Source organism: Pan paniscus, chromosome 1 (assembly GCF_029289425.2).
Source record: "Pan paniscus chromosome 1, NHGRI_mPanPan1-v2.0_pri, whole genome shotgun sequence".
NCBI lineage: Eukaryota > Metazoa > Chordata > Mammalia > Primates > Hominidae > Pan > Pan paniscus.
The window spans coordinates 215,611,120-215,626,039 of NC_073249.2; the positions used below are offsets into that span (position 1 = coordinate 215,611,120).

General features: G+C 52.4%; 1 protein-coding gene across 2 annotated transcripts in view; it reads left to right on the forward strand.

Moving 5' to 3' along the window:
• Positions 1–1,904: 1,904 nt before the first annotated feature.
• DHRS3 (dehydrogenase/reductase 3) overlaps positions 1,905–14,920 on the forward strand; it is a 53,883-nt gene continuing 40,867 nt past the window's right edge. Inside the window, exon 1 of one of the 2 annotated variants that reach the window (XM_003822056.6) lies at positions 1,905–6,309. In XM_003822056.6, coding sequence (XP_003822104.1) covers positions 6,115–6,309 — 195 coding nt within the window. In that variant the 5' untranslated portion in view covers positions 1,905–6,114. Of the gene's footprint in view, positions 6,310–6,737; positions 6,905–14,920 lie in introns of those variants that run through there. The other variant, XM_024930806.4, reaches the window with a different exon arrangement.

Sequence of the window (14,920 nt, forward strand, 5' to 3'; positions counted from 1 at the left end):
CTGAGTGGTTTTCAGTTTTAAATGGTTGGAAAATAATCAAAACAAGAATGATATTTCATGACGTGTGAAAGTTGCATGAAATGCAAATGCCTGTGTTCATAAATAAGGTTTTATTGGAACACGCCCACACTCATTCATTTCCAGTTGGTCACTGCTTTCATGCTAGAACAGCAGAGGTGAGTTGTTTTGAGAGATTCATGTGGCCCCTTTATGGAAAAGGTCCGCTGACTCTTGGTGTAGGGTAAGGAGTTAGCATTCCCATGGCCCCAGCTCTGTCTCCCACCATGTCTCTCTGTCACCCCCATGACTCTCTGTCCCTGCCTCCCAGGCTCCCCCCTCAGCCCCAGCCCCACCCCAGAGAGTGTGTTCCTTGAGGACACGAAGCCGGGAGAAGGACACAAATGACCACTAGCATCTCCCTGCCAGGCACCACCCCACGCCCTGCAGAGATATCATTTCAGTAGTGACAACATTCCCACTTTAGGGATGAGGAAACTGAGGCTCAGAGAGGCAAATCATCTGCCCGGATTTACACAGATAATAAGCGGCAGAGCTTGGATCTTACCCCAGCCATACTCCACGCCCTGGTTTAGAATGACATGACCGGCCCAGAGGCAGGACACAGGTGAGGACCCGTGGGTGCCCTCTGGCCTCGGCCCAAACTTTCTCAGGTGACACGGTGACACCCTGGGGCCTGTTCCCTTGCTAAGCACATCCCTCCCACTCCTCCGTGTTCCTGCCATGTTTCAGCCTTGGCTCCCGCCTGCATTTCCACCTGACCCTGGCAGCCAGAATAAACACGGCTGCCCCAGCACCCCTCCTATGGAGCCAAAAGAACTTACTTCCCTGCTGCCTCGGCCTGGGATTCCAAACAATAATGAAAAAAAACCTAAGCCCGTGCCCAGAAGAGACAGACGCAATTCCATGGAAAATACTCACCTGTGGCGGGGCATGGGGGAGGCATTCCTTGGACTGAGGGGAGCCGTCTAACCTGCTTTTATGTGTCCAGTTTTACCCACCAGGCCTCACCGAGGAGGAAAGGGGCCCTCTTGGCAAATGTTCTGTATTAGGAAGGGGACGTGTTTTCTGAGGGTTTTAAATCGTCTCTGGCCTTTGCAGATTTGCTTTCCTGGACCATGGTCCTCATGGGTCCTCTCCCTACAGGGATTTTTCCACTCACCTGATGCCTGTTTTCTCCTCTCTGTTGCCTCTGGCCAGGCAAACTGCCCAGTCAGCCATCGCATACAACTCATGTTTTCCCAGGAGCCTGTCTCCATGAAGAGACCCTCCAGGGCGGCTGATGTTAAACTTCGTGGAACACTTTTTTCCACTAGACCAGGCGGCTTTCCAAATCGCCCTGGCTAAACACCGCCAGCTTGTTCTGCTCAGGGGAAAGTAGCCAATTGTCCCGCAAAGCCATGTACGTGTGTGAGTCCACGTGTGTCTGTGTGCACATGCATTTGTGTGTGTCAATCACACCAAGTCGTTGGTATTAAAATACTGCTCAAGAGCTGGAGGAAGGGTCAGGAAGGAGGCAGAATAGCTCAGCAGTGAGCACAGACCTGCTGGGATTTGGCTCCGGTGACTGCGGTCTCTTGGGAGGGGAGGGGAGAGGAAGGAAGGGGCCCCCCATCCCCACCCCAAAGTCCCTGAGCTGGGCACTCACGGCAGCAGAGCTCCAGGTGTCACTGTTCACCGATCATGAGCTGGTGGCCCGTGGCCATCCCTGGCCTGAGTACCAATGGCCTCCTCACTGTTCTCCCGACATCCACTCAGTACCCAGAGCTATCCTGGACCCAGCAGCCTGAGCAGACTCCGAGATTCCATCACATCTGCCTTTGCTCCACAGCCCCCTCCCAAAGGCCCTCATCGCACTGCAGATGAAACCCAAAGTCCTCCTCCGGCCTGCGGGACCCAGCCTCAGCGCTTTTCAAACCTCAGTGAGCAAAGGAGCACCTGGGGATCTCGTTCAGTAAAAAGCAGAGCCTGATTCAGGAGGGCCAGGGTGGGGCCTGGGATTCTGCATTTGTTTTTGTTTTTTTTTGAGACAGAGTCTTGCTCTGTGGCCCAGGCTGGAGTACAGTGGCACGATCTCAGCTCACTGCAACCTCCACCTACCGGCTTCAAGCGATTCTCCTGCCTCAGCCTCCCAAATAGCTGAGATTACAGGTGCACCCCACTGTACCAGGCTCATTTTTGTATTTTTTATAGAAACTGGGTTTCCCCATGTTGCCCAGGCTGGTCTCAAACTCCTGGCCTCAGGTGATCCGCCTACCTCGGCCTCCCAAAGTGCTGGAATTACAGGCATGAGCCACCGCACCCAGCCTGGATTCTGCATTTCTAACAGGCTTCTGGTCCAGGAACCGCAGGCTGAGTGTGGATCCTCGCTGCACCGGGGGAGCTGAGCCACGGAAAAAGTTAGTTCTCCCAACTGCAGCTCGCCTCTTCCCTTCAAGCCGAGAAAGCCTCCTTTCACATTTTCAGGGACAGACCTGGGATGTGAAATTTCAAACTCTGCCCTGAGTTAAATTCCAGGAGGGGGTACAAGAGCAAAGGATAAAGGCTGGGGGAGGGAGGGAAAGGCAGAGAGGATGTGTCCCTGCTGTTCTCACTGAAGCCAGGCCACACGACCCTCAAGGCCAGCCTGCTGAACTGTGCACACACACATCACCCCCACACAAGGTCTCCTTGGCCCCATCTTCCCAGGGACCTCGGGGGAGGGCAACAGAGGAGGTGACAAGTTTCTCTCTGAGCAGTTGATGCTGGGAGAAACGTGTGGCTTGCAGAGCTGCCAGTCCCACAAAAACCACATCCTGAAAGATGGACCAAGTAGAAAAAAAGGCCACCATCCACCTCAGGCCAGCTTCTGGAACTGTCAGTTCCTTTGGGGAATGTCTGACATGTTCTTTTTTCCTCTGATTTCATCCCAAACCTTTTGAGAAGCAGGTTGCGTGGCATTGCACAAGTTACTTAGATTTACTGAGCCTGTTTCCTCCTGCAATAAATGGGCACGTGCCTCCCTGGGCTGTTAAGGAAATTCAATCAGAAAGTGTGTAAAGGCCCTGAGGCACTAAAGGTCAATTTGGGTTCCCGACCTCCTTCCCACCGTCTGCCCTCCATCCCAGGCACACAACCAGAGAGATGTAAGAGGGACCTAACCGTTGCCCAGCCGATGTGGCATCTGACCAGGGTGGGCTAGTTGGGGTGAAAATGCATCTCTGTATATGAGTTGCTTCATATCTTTTGGCTTTAGTTTCCCCAGCCATAAAAGTGTGTTTGGGGTGGGGGAGGAGGACTATGATCTTCACAAGCCCTTTTAGACTTGGGGTGTTAACCTTACATGAGAGAAATGCCTGGAAGAAAAGCATGGCTAGTTAGCAGGAACGCCGCGGGGTTGGAGGCCGGGCAGCTCCGAGGCGCAGTATCCTATCTGGGCCACCAGGCGGCTCCGAGGACAACAGATGAGCAAAGCCCGCTTTTGCAGCCTGATTCTGTCTTCAGATCTTTCCAGGCTTCTTCGCAGGCCTGGCGGACACCAGCCGCTGCTGGGTGGGAAAGGCCTGTCACTCCCAGGCTGGAATCGCTTTCCCATTTTTACAGACATCGAAGATGAGAGGAGGCCGTCACCACAATGGAGTCCGGCCCTGGGGTCTGATGGAGACATTGGTCCGCCCTTCGGTCAGACTCTTGGGGGCGTTAGGGGGGGTCTCTGCTCTGCAACCCTTAGCTGAACCCCATCCTCCACTTCTCTCCTCCCGTCTGGTCAGAGTGGGAAGAGGTTTGGATTGGGATCCCCTCTCCTGCACTTCCTGGCTGGGTAACCTGGACGATGGGATAACAGTCCCCCGATTGCAAGGTCAGGGGAAGGACTGTGTCAGAATATAGGCCCTCAGTGCAGGACAGTTGCTCATCCTAAGCCTCTCCTGCCTTTTGCTCTTCCAGTGGCTTTTCACCCAGAAGGAAGATCCTCCCCTGCAGAACCTCTCCCCAGAACTAGGTCTTTGCAGGTGACGAGGTAATCCCAGCCTCCCCTCCCCGCAGATCAGCGTTTTTCGAAGTGACTTTCTCACCAGGCGGAGCATTGAAAGTACCGATCCCAGCGCACCCAGCCCTGCTGAATCAGAATCTCTGGGGGTGAGGCCCAGGAATCGCCGTCTGAACAAGTCGCGGGCTGGAAACGGCTGCCCCAGATTACAGGGCAGCTCCCTGCTTCGCTCTCGCTCCTCCGGCCCCAGGAACGTGCAGGGGGGCGGGAGGCAAGTCCCATCAGCACTTTGAACTGGGGCTGCTTTTTAGTGACTCACCTCCCAGACTTCCTGCAACAGACAACTCTAAATAGCTCGGTCCCACCCTCCAGCAGGGGAGACATTCCGGTCGGGAAGGGCAGGAGGTTAAAAGGTGGGTGCCCCGCCAGGGCAGTCCAGGGAGACCCAAGGACAGGAGACGCTGGCTGCACAGCACAGGGGCGCAGGAATAGGACGTTTTGTTTACAGGCTTTTGTTATTAAGGAAATTGCTGTCAGTCAAGGTAATTCTAGCTCAGATGAGCAATAAATATGCTCCCAGCTAATCTTGTGGGGATTTTATTGGCACTCGGAGCAGAGGTTCCTTTACCTTGACTACTCCCTCCCCTCAAAGCAAAGTCCTGCTCCCCAGCGGCTTCCCCCTAAGCATCGTGAGGCACTTGGGTCAGGCTTTTAAAAGTCCACTCTACGTGAACACAGAAGAGGTCCGGGCAAAGGTGAGGAGTGGCTTCCTGATCCTACCTGGAGGCCGGGGATGACCAAATGACCTGAAATAAAACCCTGGGTGACCTGGTTGGATCAAGGCATACGCAAGCTCCCCCGGGCCTGCTCCACACGCAGGGGTGATCACCTGGCCCGCGGGCGGCCCGGGCAAGGAGGAACGTCTCGAGAAGGCAGCCGGCTCGCCGGAGTCGGTTCCAGCGTGTTCGAGTTACAGCTGCGAGCCCTCAGGGACACCGGCGGCAAGTCCCGGCTTGCAGAGAGGGGAGCCAGTCCCGGGAGAGCGCGAGTCCCGGCGAGCCCGAGTGCGCGCCTTATGCGCGCTCCCCGCGACGGCGCAGGGGGAGGGGAGGCCGCAGCAGCCACTCAGAGGAACGGTAGTGAAGCCTCCCAACAACTTTAACTGTCAATCAGACTTAATGGGGTATTGAAAAAATGGGGGAAAAAGGGGCCGCCCTCTCCGCGACGCGGCTGCCCGGGGAGCGAATGAATAGGGCCGCGCAGACCAAGGCGTCCGATCCACGCGCGCTCCACACCCGGACCCTCTCCAAGTTGGAAAGGACAAAAAGAAGGCAATAAATGCTAAAAAGGGAGAGAAGGGGAGCTGGATCGAGCGGCAACTCCCAGCCTCTGCTGGAACAGAGAGGGAGGGAGGGAGCCGGAGCGAGCGAGCGCGCGCGAGGGCGAGCGCTGCACGTAAAGAAACTGACACCCGGACCCCCCACTTCTCCTGCACGTTGCTGGCAATCAGATCGCGTTTAAGCAATTTCCTGAGCCCAAGAATAGCAATGAGTCGGGAGACTTTCGCGGGCTGAAATTGGGAGCTCCAAGCACTTTTTCCCCCCCACTTTTTTTTTTTTTTTTTCTGGAGACGGGGTGGGGGTGGGGGCGCTACAATTTGGAATCAGCTTTTTTTTTTTTTTTTTTTTTTTTAATCTTGCACTTTGAAACCGCGGAACCGAGGCAGGGTGCGCGCGTGTGGTTGGTGCCTTTTTTTTTTTTTTTTTCTTCCCCTCCCTAAACTCCTCTGTCAGTCTGTAAACATTACCTGAGAATTCCCCAGCCGAAACGGCTGCTGGGGCAAGAAACTTCTTGTTAGAACTTTCCACCTCCGGCTTCCCCCTCCACCTCTTCTACCGTCCCAACCTTAGGAGACGCTTTTTCTCCCCCAGAGGAGAATTTATCTTTTTTTTTTTTTTTTCTTTTTCTCACCCGGTGCTTTGCATTTGGAAAGAGGTGATTTCAAGAGTGGCCAGGTGGGACGCCTCTCTCCTTATTCGGTTTACTATTTATTGTTCGGGGTGTTTTTTAATTCCTGTATTGCTCGGCCCGGGGAGTTTCGCCCCCTGCCCGGCTCCGCGGCGCGGAGGATGGTGTGGAAACGGCTGGGCGCGCTGGTGATGTTCCCTCTACAGATGATCTATCTGGTGGTGAAAGCAGCCGTCGGACTGGTGCTGCCCGCCAAGCTGCGGGACCTGTCGCGGGAGAACGTCCTCATCACCGGCGGCGGGAGAGGCATCGGGCGTCAGCTCGCCCGCGAGTTCGCGGAGCGCGGCGCCAGAAAGGTACCAGGCACTGCGACTCCAGGGAGTGGGGGGCCGCAGGGGCGGGGGTGAGCCCACCTGCTGCCGCTGCGGGATCCCGCGCCCGGGAGCTGAGAGTCGCCGGCCACCCCACTTCTCCGCGCCACCCACGAGTGCTGAGCTAGTCGGTTTCACCTTGTAAATTTCCCGGGCACCGGACTGTCTTTTTTGGCAGGTTCAGAGTTGATCCGCTCCTTTGGGATCGGTGGCTGGCTGACTGGCTATTCACCCCCACCCTGAAACTTAAGAGAGCCACCCATTTCCCACATTCCTGCCTCCCAAAGGAAGGTGTTGTGCCCCCCTCCCCCGCCTTCCCCCCTTTTTCTTGCCGCCACCCTGGTGAGTGCAGGGTGTGCGCACTCCTGGATAAAGCTGGGAGCCGCCTGCTAGCTGGCGCCTCGTATTTTCCTTGGCAACCCGCTACCCAGCCCCAACCTGGGCGGCTGCAGCTCTGAAGACACGAGAGGGGGTACTTGGTTTGGGTTTGAAAAGGGAAGAGCGGTCTTGGATGCAGTAGTCTGGCCGGACCCACACTGAGAGGCCCAGGTGTTTGGAAAGCAGGAAAGAGGAGGCCAGGGTAAGCAGCTACTGATAAAGAGCCCTTGTTCTCACCTTCAACCCTGTCCCCTCCCCCCCAGTACACCCCCCAGGGATCCCTCCCCATTTAGCTGGAAGGTGGTGCTGCAAGGAGGGTCCTGCCCACCAGACACGGCCTTTAACTTTTTGGTGGTTTTGGAGACCTGGTGCCAGAGAGTGGGGAGAGTGGGCAGGCTGTCACCCAACTCCCAGCCCAGGCCAGGCTGACTCACGCGGTGACCAGAGCCATCAGGAGAGGGAGGCAGGCCAGGCTGTCTCCAGCCAGCCCTGTGAAGAGGAAGAGCGAAAACAGGGAATTAGTTTGAAACTTAAACTGTTGTGAACTAGGGGGGTGAAAGGGCCGCAAAGCCAGCTGATCTGACATGGAGCCGCATACCTTGGGGATTAAGTAAATATGTACTGTAGAAAACCAAACCTGCATGTAATTCCAGGTTGCTTTTGTTTTGTTAAATACTGCCCTGAGATTTACAATTCCTCCGGGGTGGCTCTGACTGGGACTGAACTTTGGAGCCTGAACTATCAGCCAAAGCCGATCTGATTAACTCTTCCCTAGCCGGGCTGGCCGGAGCCTGTGGTGGCCAAGCTAGCAGGGGTCTGGCTGTCCAGGACTCCCTCTTCTCCTTGGGTGGTTTGGACAGCCGCTTGACCTTGCATTTGGAGGGGGAGTTGGGAAGCGTTTTTAACCCTTGGACACAACGAATAAGGGGAAGTCAGAGTTGTTCTCAGCAGTTTCATTTCCTTGAGGCAATGCCCCATAAAAGGGCTCCTGAAGCTCTTTGTGAAGGGGTCTGAAAAGGGCAGATGAGGGTGTCCTTTGGGGCGGACGTGGGGTTTGGGACAATTGCATGTGATTGTCATTCTTTAGCTGTCTGCATCCCACAGAAACTTCTTCTGAGTCTTCCAGCTGGCCCAAGTCCTGGGTCTCTTTTACTGTTCTTGTAGCTGACTACAGTAGGCAGATGAGGAACTCTTAGTCAATCTGGAAAAACTCGACTGACTATAAACAATCCTAAATTGAAAGAAGTGTATGGCATTGGGGGGTGGGTGTGATAGTACAGAGTGGAGCCTGCAAGTTCACGCACCGGGAACCAAACCCCACCTAACTTGGACTGGACGTCCTCTTCCAGGGAATCCAGCCAGGACTAATTAGAAATGTGTCTTAAATTGGTGTCAGGGTCACCAAAAACAAAAACAGGATCCATGGGGGCCTGTGAAACTTCGAGTGCCATTCATGCTCGATTCAGTCATCTGACTCGTCAGGATGACCAGCGGTGCTCCCTGTAACTCGCCATTATCTGACCAATTACTGGAGCTACTTTATAATGAGGCTTCTGGAGCTACTTTATAATGAGGCTTCTGTTTGCTGTCATGGTGGGGAGTTTGGAATTGTGGCTTCTTGCCTAACACCAATGAGAGGACTTTGGGACAAACCCCCAGAGCCAGGAGTGTTTTGAGGCCTAGTGGGGTTGGGAACAAAGGGTCAAGTGTCGAGGGAGTGGGGAAATTATGGGTTGGGGACAGGTGTGAACAGTGGGCTTGGGGGTGGCCCAAGAGTACTGGACCAGAGAGGGCCAGTGCCACCCGCAGCCTGCAGTGATACTAGACAGGGGGCGGCTGTGTGGAACCACAGATGACATCCCTTCTCCTCTTGATGGAAGTGGAGGCTGCATCTGAGAGCTTCCCAGCCTAGATTCTGGTGGCTGCATCTGAGAGCTTCCCAGCCTAGATTCTGGTGGGATTGGATCTGGGAGGGGGAAGACCCCAAAAAGCAAAAAAAAAAAAAAAAAAAAAAAAAAAAGGTGTACCAGAGTCTCTGCAAAGAGCTGACATGTCCAGGAGTTATCTGTTTATTTGGGAAGGAGGGAGAGTTGACAACCCAGTTTCCCATAATGACCTTGAGTTAAATAGGATTTGGCAATATTTGTGGGTGGTGGTGAGCCTTAGGGTGCAAAGGTGGCCCAAATAAGCGAGGGTTTTTTTTTTTAAAGGCACACTAAGGCTGTAAGAATTTGAAAGCTCCGGACACATCTCTCCTTACCCACAGTGCACTGTGGCAAACTGAGGCAGGGCCAGTCATGGTTAGGGTTTCTAGGCGTAAAGGTCTTGCTTTTTAATTTTCTTTGCCCTCCTAGAATTCCTTCCACAAAAGCATTCACAAACCTTAAACTTATTCCCCTTCCCTCCAAGGGAACTAACTTCTGGCTAGTGGTCAGCCCCGGCTCCAGTCTTTGAGTTTGACATGGTGTTAGCAGGAGCCCCTGGGAGGAGAAGTAGACCGTTCATTTAGAAGTATTTGTAGGGACCATCCCCGCCTTTGGTTTGGTATCCAGCAAGTGGCTGGACGAAAGTCTTGGGCCATGATCGCAAACCTTGGGAGGTGGGGCAACATACGTGGGCCTAATACCACGTCAGGAACTCCAGGACCTTGGCTGGGAGCAGTGGCTCATGCCTGTAATCCCAGCACTTTGGGAGGCTGAGGCAGGCGGATCACTTGAGGTCAGGAGTTCAAGACCAGCCTGGCCAACATGGTGACTCCCCATCTCGACTAAAAATACAAAAAATTATCCAGGCCTGGTGGTAAGCGCCCGTAATCCCAGCTACTCGGGAGGCTGAGGCAGGAGAAGTGCTTGAACCCAGGAGGTAGAGGTTGCAGTGAGCCTAGATCACGCCATTGCACTCCAGCCTGGGCGACAGAGCAAAACTCTGTCTCAAAAACAAACAAACAAACAAACAAAAAAACTCAATTCCCACTTCCGAGAGGTAGTCTGAGGGGAGGTATTTCAGGAAGGTAGTATGGGAACTGGCTTGGAGTTCTGTCTTGCTGTCAGTGAATTTACAGCATGTGGGTAGATAGCCCTGTTCCTACAGCACCCAGCCAGGAACTAGCACTGTGAGTAGATTTATGAACCCCATTCTCCAGCACTTCCATTCAGCAAGTCCTGTGTCCTTCCCATCCCTAGCCCTGGGGCCAGCCCAAGCTTGTAAGTCCCTTGACACCATCTCTGAGAGACCTAGCTTAGCAAACCTACCTGGGGTATCTGTTCGGTGTTTGGCACAGCTCTGGGCCTGTAAGAAAATGTAGCAAAGATGAATAAAGACCTAGAGTGTGGCCAGGTGCTTACAGTGAAGGCACAAATCACCATCTGTATGTGCTTCCTGTGGTTACCATGACCAGTTAGGACAAACTTGATGGCTTACCACAACAAAATGTATTCTCTCGTGGTTCTGGAGGCCAGAAGTCTGAAATCAAGGCATCAGCAGGGTACTGGGTTCCTCTCCACTCAAAAGACTATGGGAAGATCCTTCGTCATCTCTTCCAGCTCCTGGTGGCTCCTGATGCTCCTTGCTTATGGAAGCATGGCTCCAGTCTCTCCTTTCATCAGCCCATGGCCTTCCTTGCTGTGTGTGTCTAGGTCCCGTCATCTCCTTTTTTTTTTTTTTGAAACAGAGTTTTGCTCTTATTGCCCAGGCTGGAGTGCAATGGCGTGATCTTGGCTCACTGCAACCTCCGCCTCCCAGATTCAAGCGATTCTCCTGTCTCAGCCTTCCGAGTAGCTGGGATTACAGGCGTGCGTGCCACCATGCCCAACTCATTTTGTATTTTTAGTAGAGATGGGGTTTCTCCATGTTGGTCAGGCTGGTCTCGAACTCCCAACCTCAGGTGATCCACCCGCCTCAGCCTCCCGAAGTGCTCTGATTACAGGTGTGAGCCACCGTGCCCACCCCCATCATCTTCTTATAAGGACACTAGTTATTGGATTCAGGGCACATACTAAATCCAATGTGATTGCATCTCAAGATCCTTAACTAGTTATAGCTCCAAAAACTCTCTTTCCAAATGAGGTGACATTCTGAAGTTCTGGATGGGCATGAAGTTTGGGGGATGCTACACAGTGGAAGCACAGAGGAGCAGTTAATTTATAGCAGGTGCTCATGAAAGGTTTCATGAAGGAAGGAGCATTCAACTGAGCCTTGAAGAAGGTCAAGTGTTTCAACCAGAAGGGGTGTGACAAGGGAAATCTAGGTACAAGAAACCACCTGATCAAAAGCTCTACCTGGCTGGAATTGCGGGAGGGAAGAGGAAAGGGAAGCAAGAAAACACTGTATTGTGGAATAGGGAGGTAAGCAGGGAGTTTACACCTCAGACTCTGAGTCAGGTCAGTACTGGTGAGAATAGAAAAAAAAGAGAAAGAGAAGAGAAGGGTCCAGACAGGTCATCTGTGGGTCCCTAGAGTCATCAGGCCAAAACAGCTGCACTAACCAATTTACAGGGGAGAGAGCAGTGGCCCATCTCTCCCATCCTCACTCTGTGCAGCCTGAAAGCAGGCAGGTAGGCTACCTGTTCTGCCTGTGACATCTAGAAGTGTTTCTGCTTAGAGCATTGGTCACAACTGACCTTACAAATGAGGCTGTCTCATGAATAAACAAACATCTCCTTCTTACTCCCCCAGGCCCTTCCCTTGGGGGAACAAAGGTGTCTACCTCTGGGACCACGCCCCCCTGCAGTCTTGCTCACCTGTGCAGGAGGCCAGAGACTGAGCTTTTATTTATTTATTTATTTATTTATTTATTTATTTATTTATTTAAAAATAGAGACGGGAGTCTCCCTATGTTGCTTAGGTTAGTCTCGAACTCTTGGGCTCAAGCAATCCTTCCTTCTTGACCTTCCAAAGTACTGGGATTACAGGTATGAGCTTCCACACCCAGCCAAGACTGGGTTCTTGACCCTGGAAAAGTTACTACCTTCTCCAGGTTGCAGCTGAGAAGCACACCTATAAAATGAGAGGGGTTACAATGATCCCTAAGATCCCGGCACGCTCGAAAATTCTCGTCTTACAGATCAGTCAACCCAAGAAAGCAACGGATTGCCAGGCTTCCCTGAATTGCAAGCAGGAGACTTCCAGGTGAAGAAAGCATTTGTCCCCATCACTGATCTCAGCCTTTGCTAGTCATCAGATGCCACCAAATGAAAAAGAAGCAACTCCGAGTTGGAAGACGTGCTGTGCCCCAGCTCCGCAGAGCCCCACACCCGTTCAAAACTCCCTCAACAGGTAGCTGTCTGCCGTGGATTTATTTCAGCTCTTGCAGAAGACGTTAATATTTCCAAACCGTCGCTTCTAAAGGAATAAGGGACCCAAATTCCCTGACTAGCATGTCAAACAAAATTTCCTGGTTTTTTTCTTCTAAATTCACCAACTTGTCTATTTGGGCTTTCAGGAATGCGTCCTAGCATATCTAGCAATACTGACTCTGAGTCAAGTTCATTTTCAGTGCACCCAGCCCTTCTGCTAATTCTCGTTTCGACTTCAAGCTCTTCTGAGCTTCCATCTTTTCAGGTGAAGCGCACTTGTTTATGGCTGCACAGATCCCTTCCAAGCCCTTCTGATCTCTGTATCTTTGCAGTTACTTTCTCTGGTTCATTTCCATCTTGGTATTTGCCGAGGCCGTCTGCCTTGAGAAAGTGATCTCGGCTGTATTTATGAGGTGTCCTTTCTACCCAGGAAGTGTATCTGGTTGTCACAATCGCTGTAACAAAAGCCCTTGTCTTAACCTGCCACTACCAGCGATATCCTACCACAGTTTTGAGCATCAGTGCGGGATGGGTCCCACACACTACACGTTCTCCCTTATCCTTGGACAAAAGCATGAACACACCCAGAATTTTATAAGGCTGTGCCCACCGTTGTCTTCAGGAGACACAATCCAAAAATATAAGTCCATAAGATACTTGAAACATTTCAAACATATTATTCAGATGAACCATGAGGATTACGAAACCATCGAAGCCCATTGGAAATGAGAAAAGTGAGTCTATTTAGACACTAGCATGCCCAGATGTGTGCTCATTGCTGCGGCACCCCTGAAATGAGTGAGATCTTAGAATCTGAAAATGAGCACATGCCTAGATTCTCAACAAGAAAGTGCCGGGTTAGCAAATGAATGAATGGTTGGTGGGAATTCATTCATTTATTCACTTATTCATACATTCAGCACATTTACTGAGCACCTACTATATGCCAGGCACTGTTCTGGGCACTGAAGGCATGCAGGGAGCAAAGCAGATGAAAATCCCCACCCATGTAGTGAGAGCTGGCATTTTAGTAAGAGAGACAGATAAAAAGCAAGATCAATAGAACAGTACATTCTCATGCCTGTAATCCCAGCACTTTAGGAAGCTAAGGCAGGCGGAACACTTGAGGTCAGGAGTTCAAGAGCAGCTTGACCCAACATGGTGAAACCCCCATCTCTACTAATAATACAAAAAAAAAAAATTGCTGGGCATGGTAGAGCACACCTGTAATCCCAACTACTTGGGAGTCTGAGGCACGAGAATTGCTTGAACCTGGGAGGCGGAGGTTGCAGTGAGCAGAGATCATGCCACTGCACTCCAGCCTGAGCAACAGTGGGAGACTCTGTCTCAAAAAATAAATAAATAAATAAATAAATAAAACAGAACATTGAATTGTCATCATAAGCAATGAGGAGAAAACCAATGAGGCAAGAAGGATGGGAATGCGAGGGCCTGAGATTCTAGGTAGGGTATAAGGAAGGCCACACTGAGAAGGAGACATGAGGAAAGACCTGAAGGAGGCGAGGGCATGGTGGGAAGGGAGCAGTAGCATTCCAGGGAGAGGACAGAGCAAGGGCTCTGAGGAGAGAGTGGAGTGTCTGAGGACCAAGAGGTGGCCAGTGTGGCTGAAGCAGTGAGTGAGTGGGGAGGAAGAACTGAGGGAGACAGGTTCCCATGTAGGACAGGTAGACCTAGCTGGCCCCAGGACTCAAGCATCATGCCCTCACCCAAGCCTTAGCAGGATCCCCTGGCTGCTGTGACAGGCAGGCGGTGGAGGTGTCAGGCCAGGGGTGGGGGACCTGCTAGGAGGCCGCCAGGTTTCCATGCCTCCTCCAAAAATATCACCCAGACTTGCTTCGCCACCTTCTTTGAGAGCTTCGCAGAGCTCAGGGAATGCTGTCAGCATTGCACTAGAGTTTTGGAGGATGCTGAGGGCCTCCTCTGATATCTTTTACTGTCAAGATGGAAGTGTCTGGGCTGAGGGTAATGGAGAATCTAGGCAGGCCGGGGTGCCACTGTTGGAGGGGGTGGGAGGCAGCTGGCACCAAGCCCTCGGGGCTCTGCTGGGCAGCCCTGCTCCCAGCCAGATCCTGATCTTTCTTGCTGGTAACTTAGGTGAGGAAGTGACAACCAGCTTCAGGGTGACACGGCTCTGAGGAATCGTGACTATGTTGGCTCTGTTCATTGATTCAGCAAACTAGGCCTTGGAGATGTGGCAGGGAACCTCATAAACAAGGTTCTCTCCTTGTGACACTTAGTGTTCCTGGAGTGACCACCATCCCCAGATTGAAAAATCTCCTAACACTGTGGAAGGATGAGTTGGCACCAACAAGCAGGCTTCTAATGGCAGTAGTGCTTAACCCCTCTGAATAAAATCAGATAACTGTGCTGGTGCTTAGAATAAAGGAGATGCTTTTCAGTCCTACTTTGTCAAACGACTTCTGGGGTGTTGTGTCCATGTGGGCCAGCACTTGGACAGGGCCCTTGACCAACTGGAAGGTATCCAGGGAGCAGGCTGGGTGACAAGGGCTAGAAGCCATGACATGGGTTGGGTGGCAAATCCATGGGAGTATAGTTGACTGCTTAAGAGGCAGGAGAGGGTATCAGCTGCATTCCAGTACCACAGAGGCATGGGACCTGTTCTAGATGGTTCTGGAGGCCCACGCTAGGCCCGTGGGGAGGGCTTGAAAATGCAGACCTGGGCCCTGCAAGAGGAACACCTTCCTGCCCTTTGGAACAGGTTGCTCTTTAAGCAAACATGGTGTCGAGATTTCTGCACTGGGGGAGGTTAGGTTCTGGACAACCTCCCAGGTCCCTTCTACCCTTTGATTCTGTGAGTCATTGTCATGAAGTCAGTGAGGTCAATGACACAGGCAGGAGCAGGGGCAGGGGGCAGGAGGAAAAGAGGACACCAGCATCGATCAA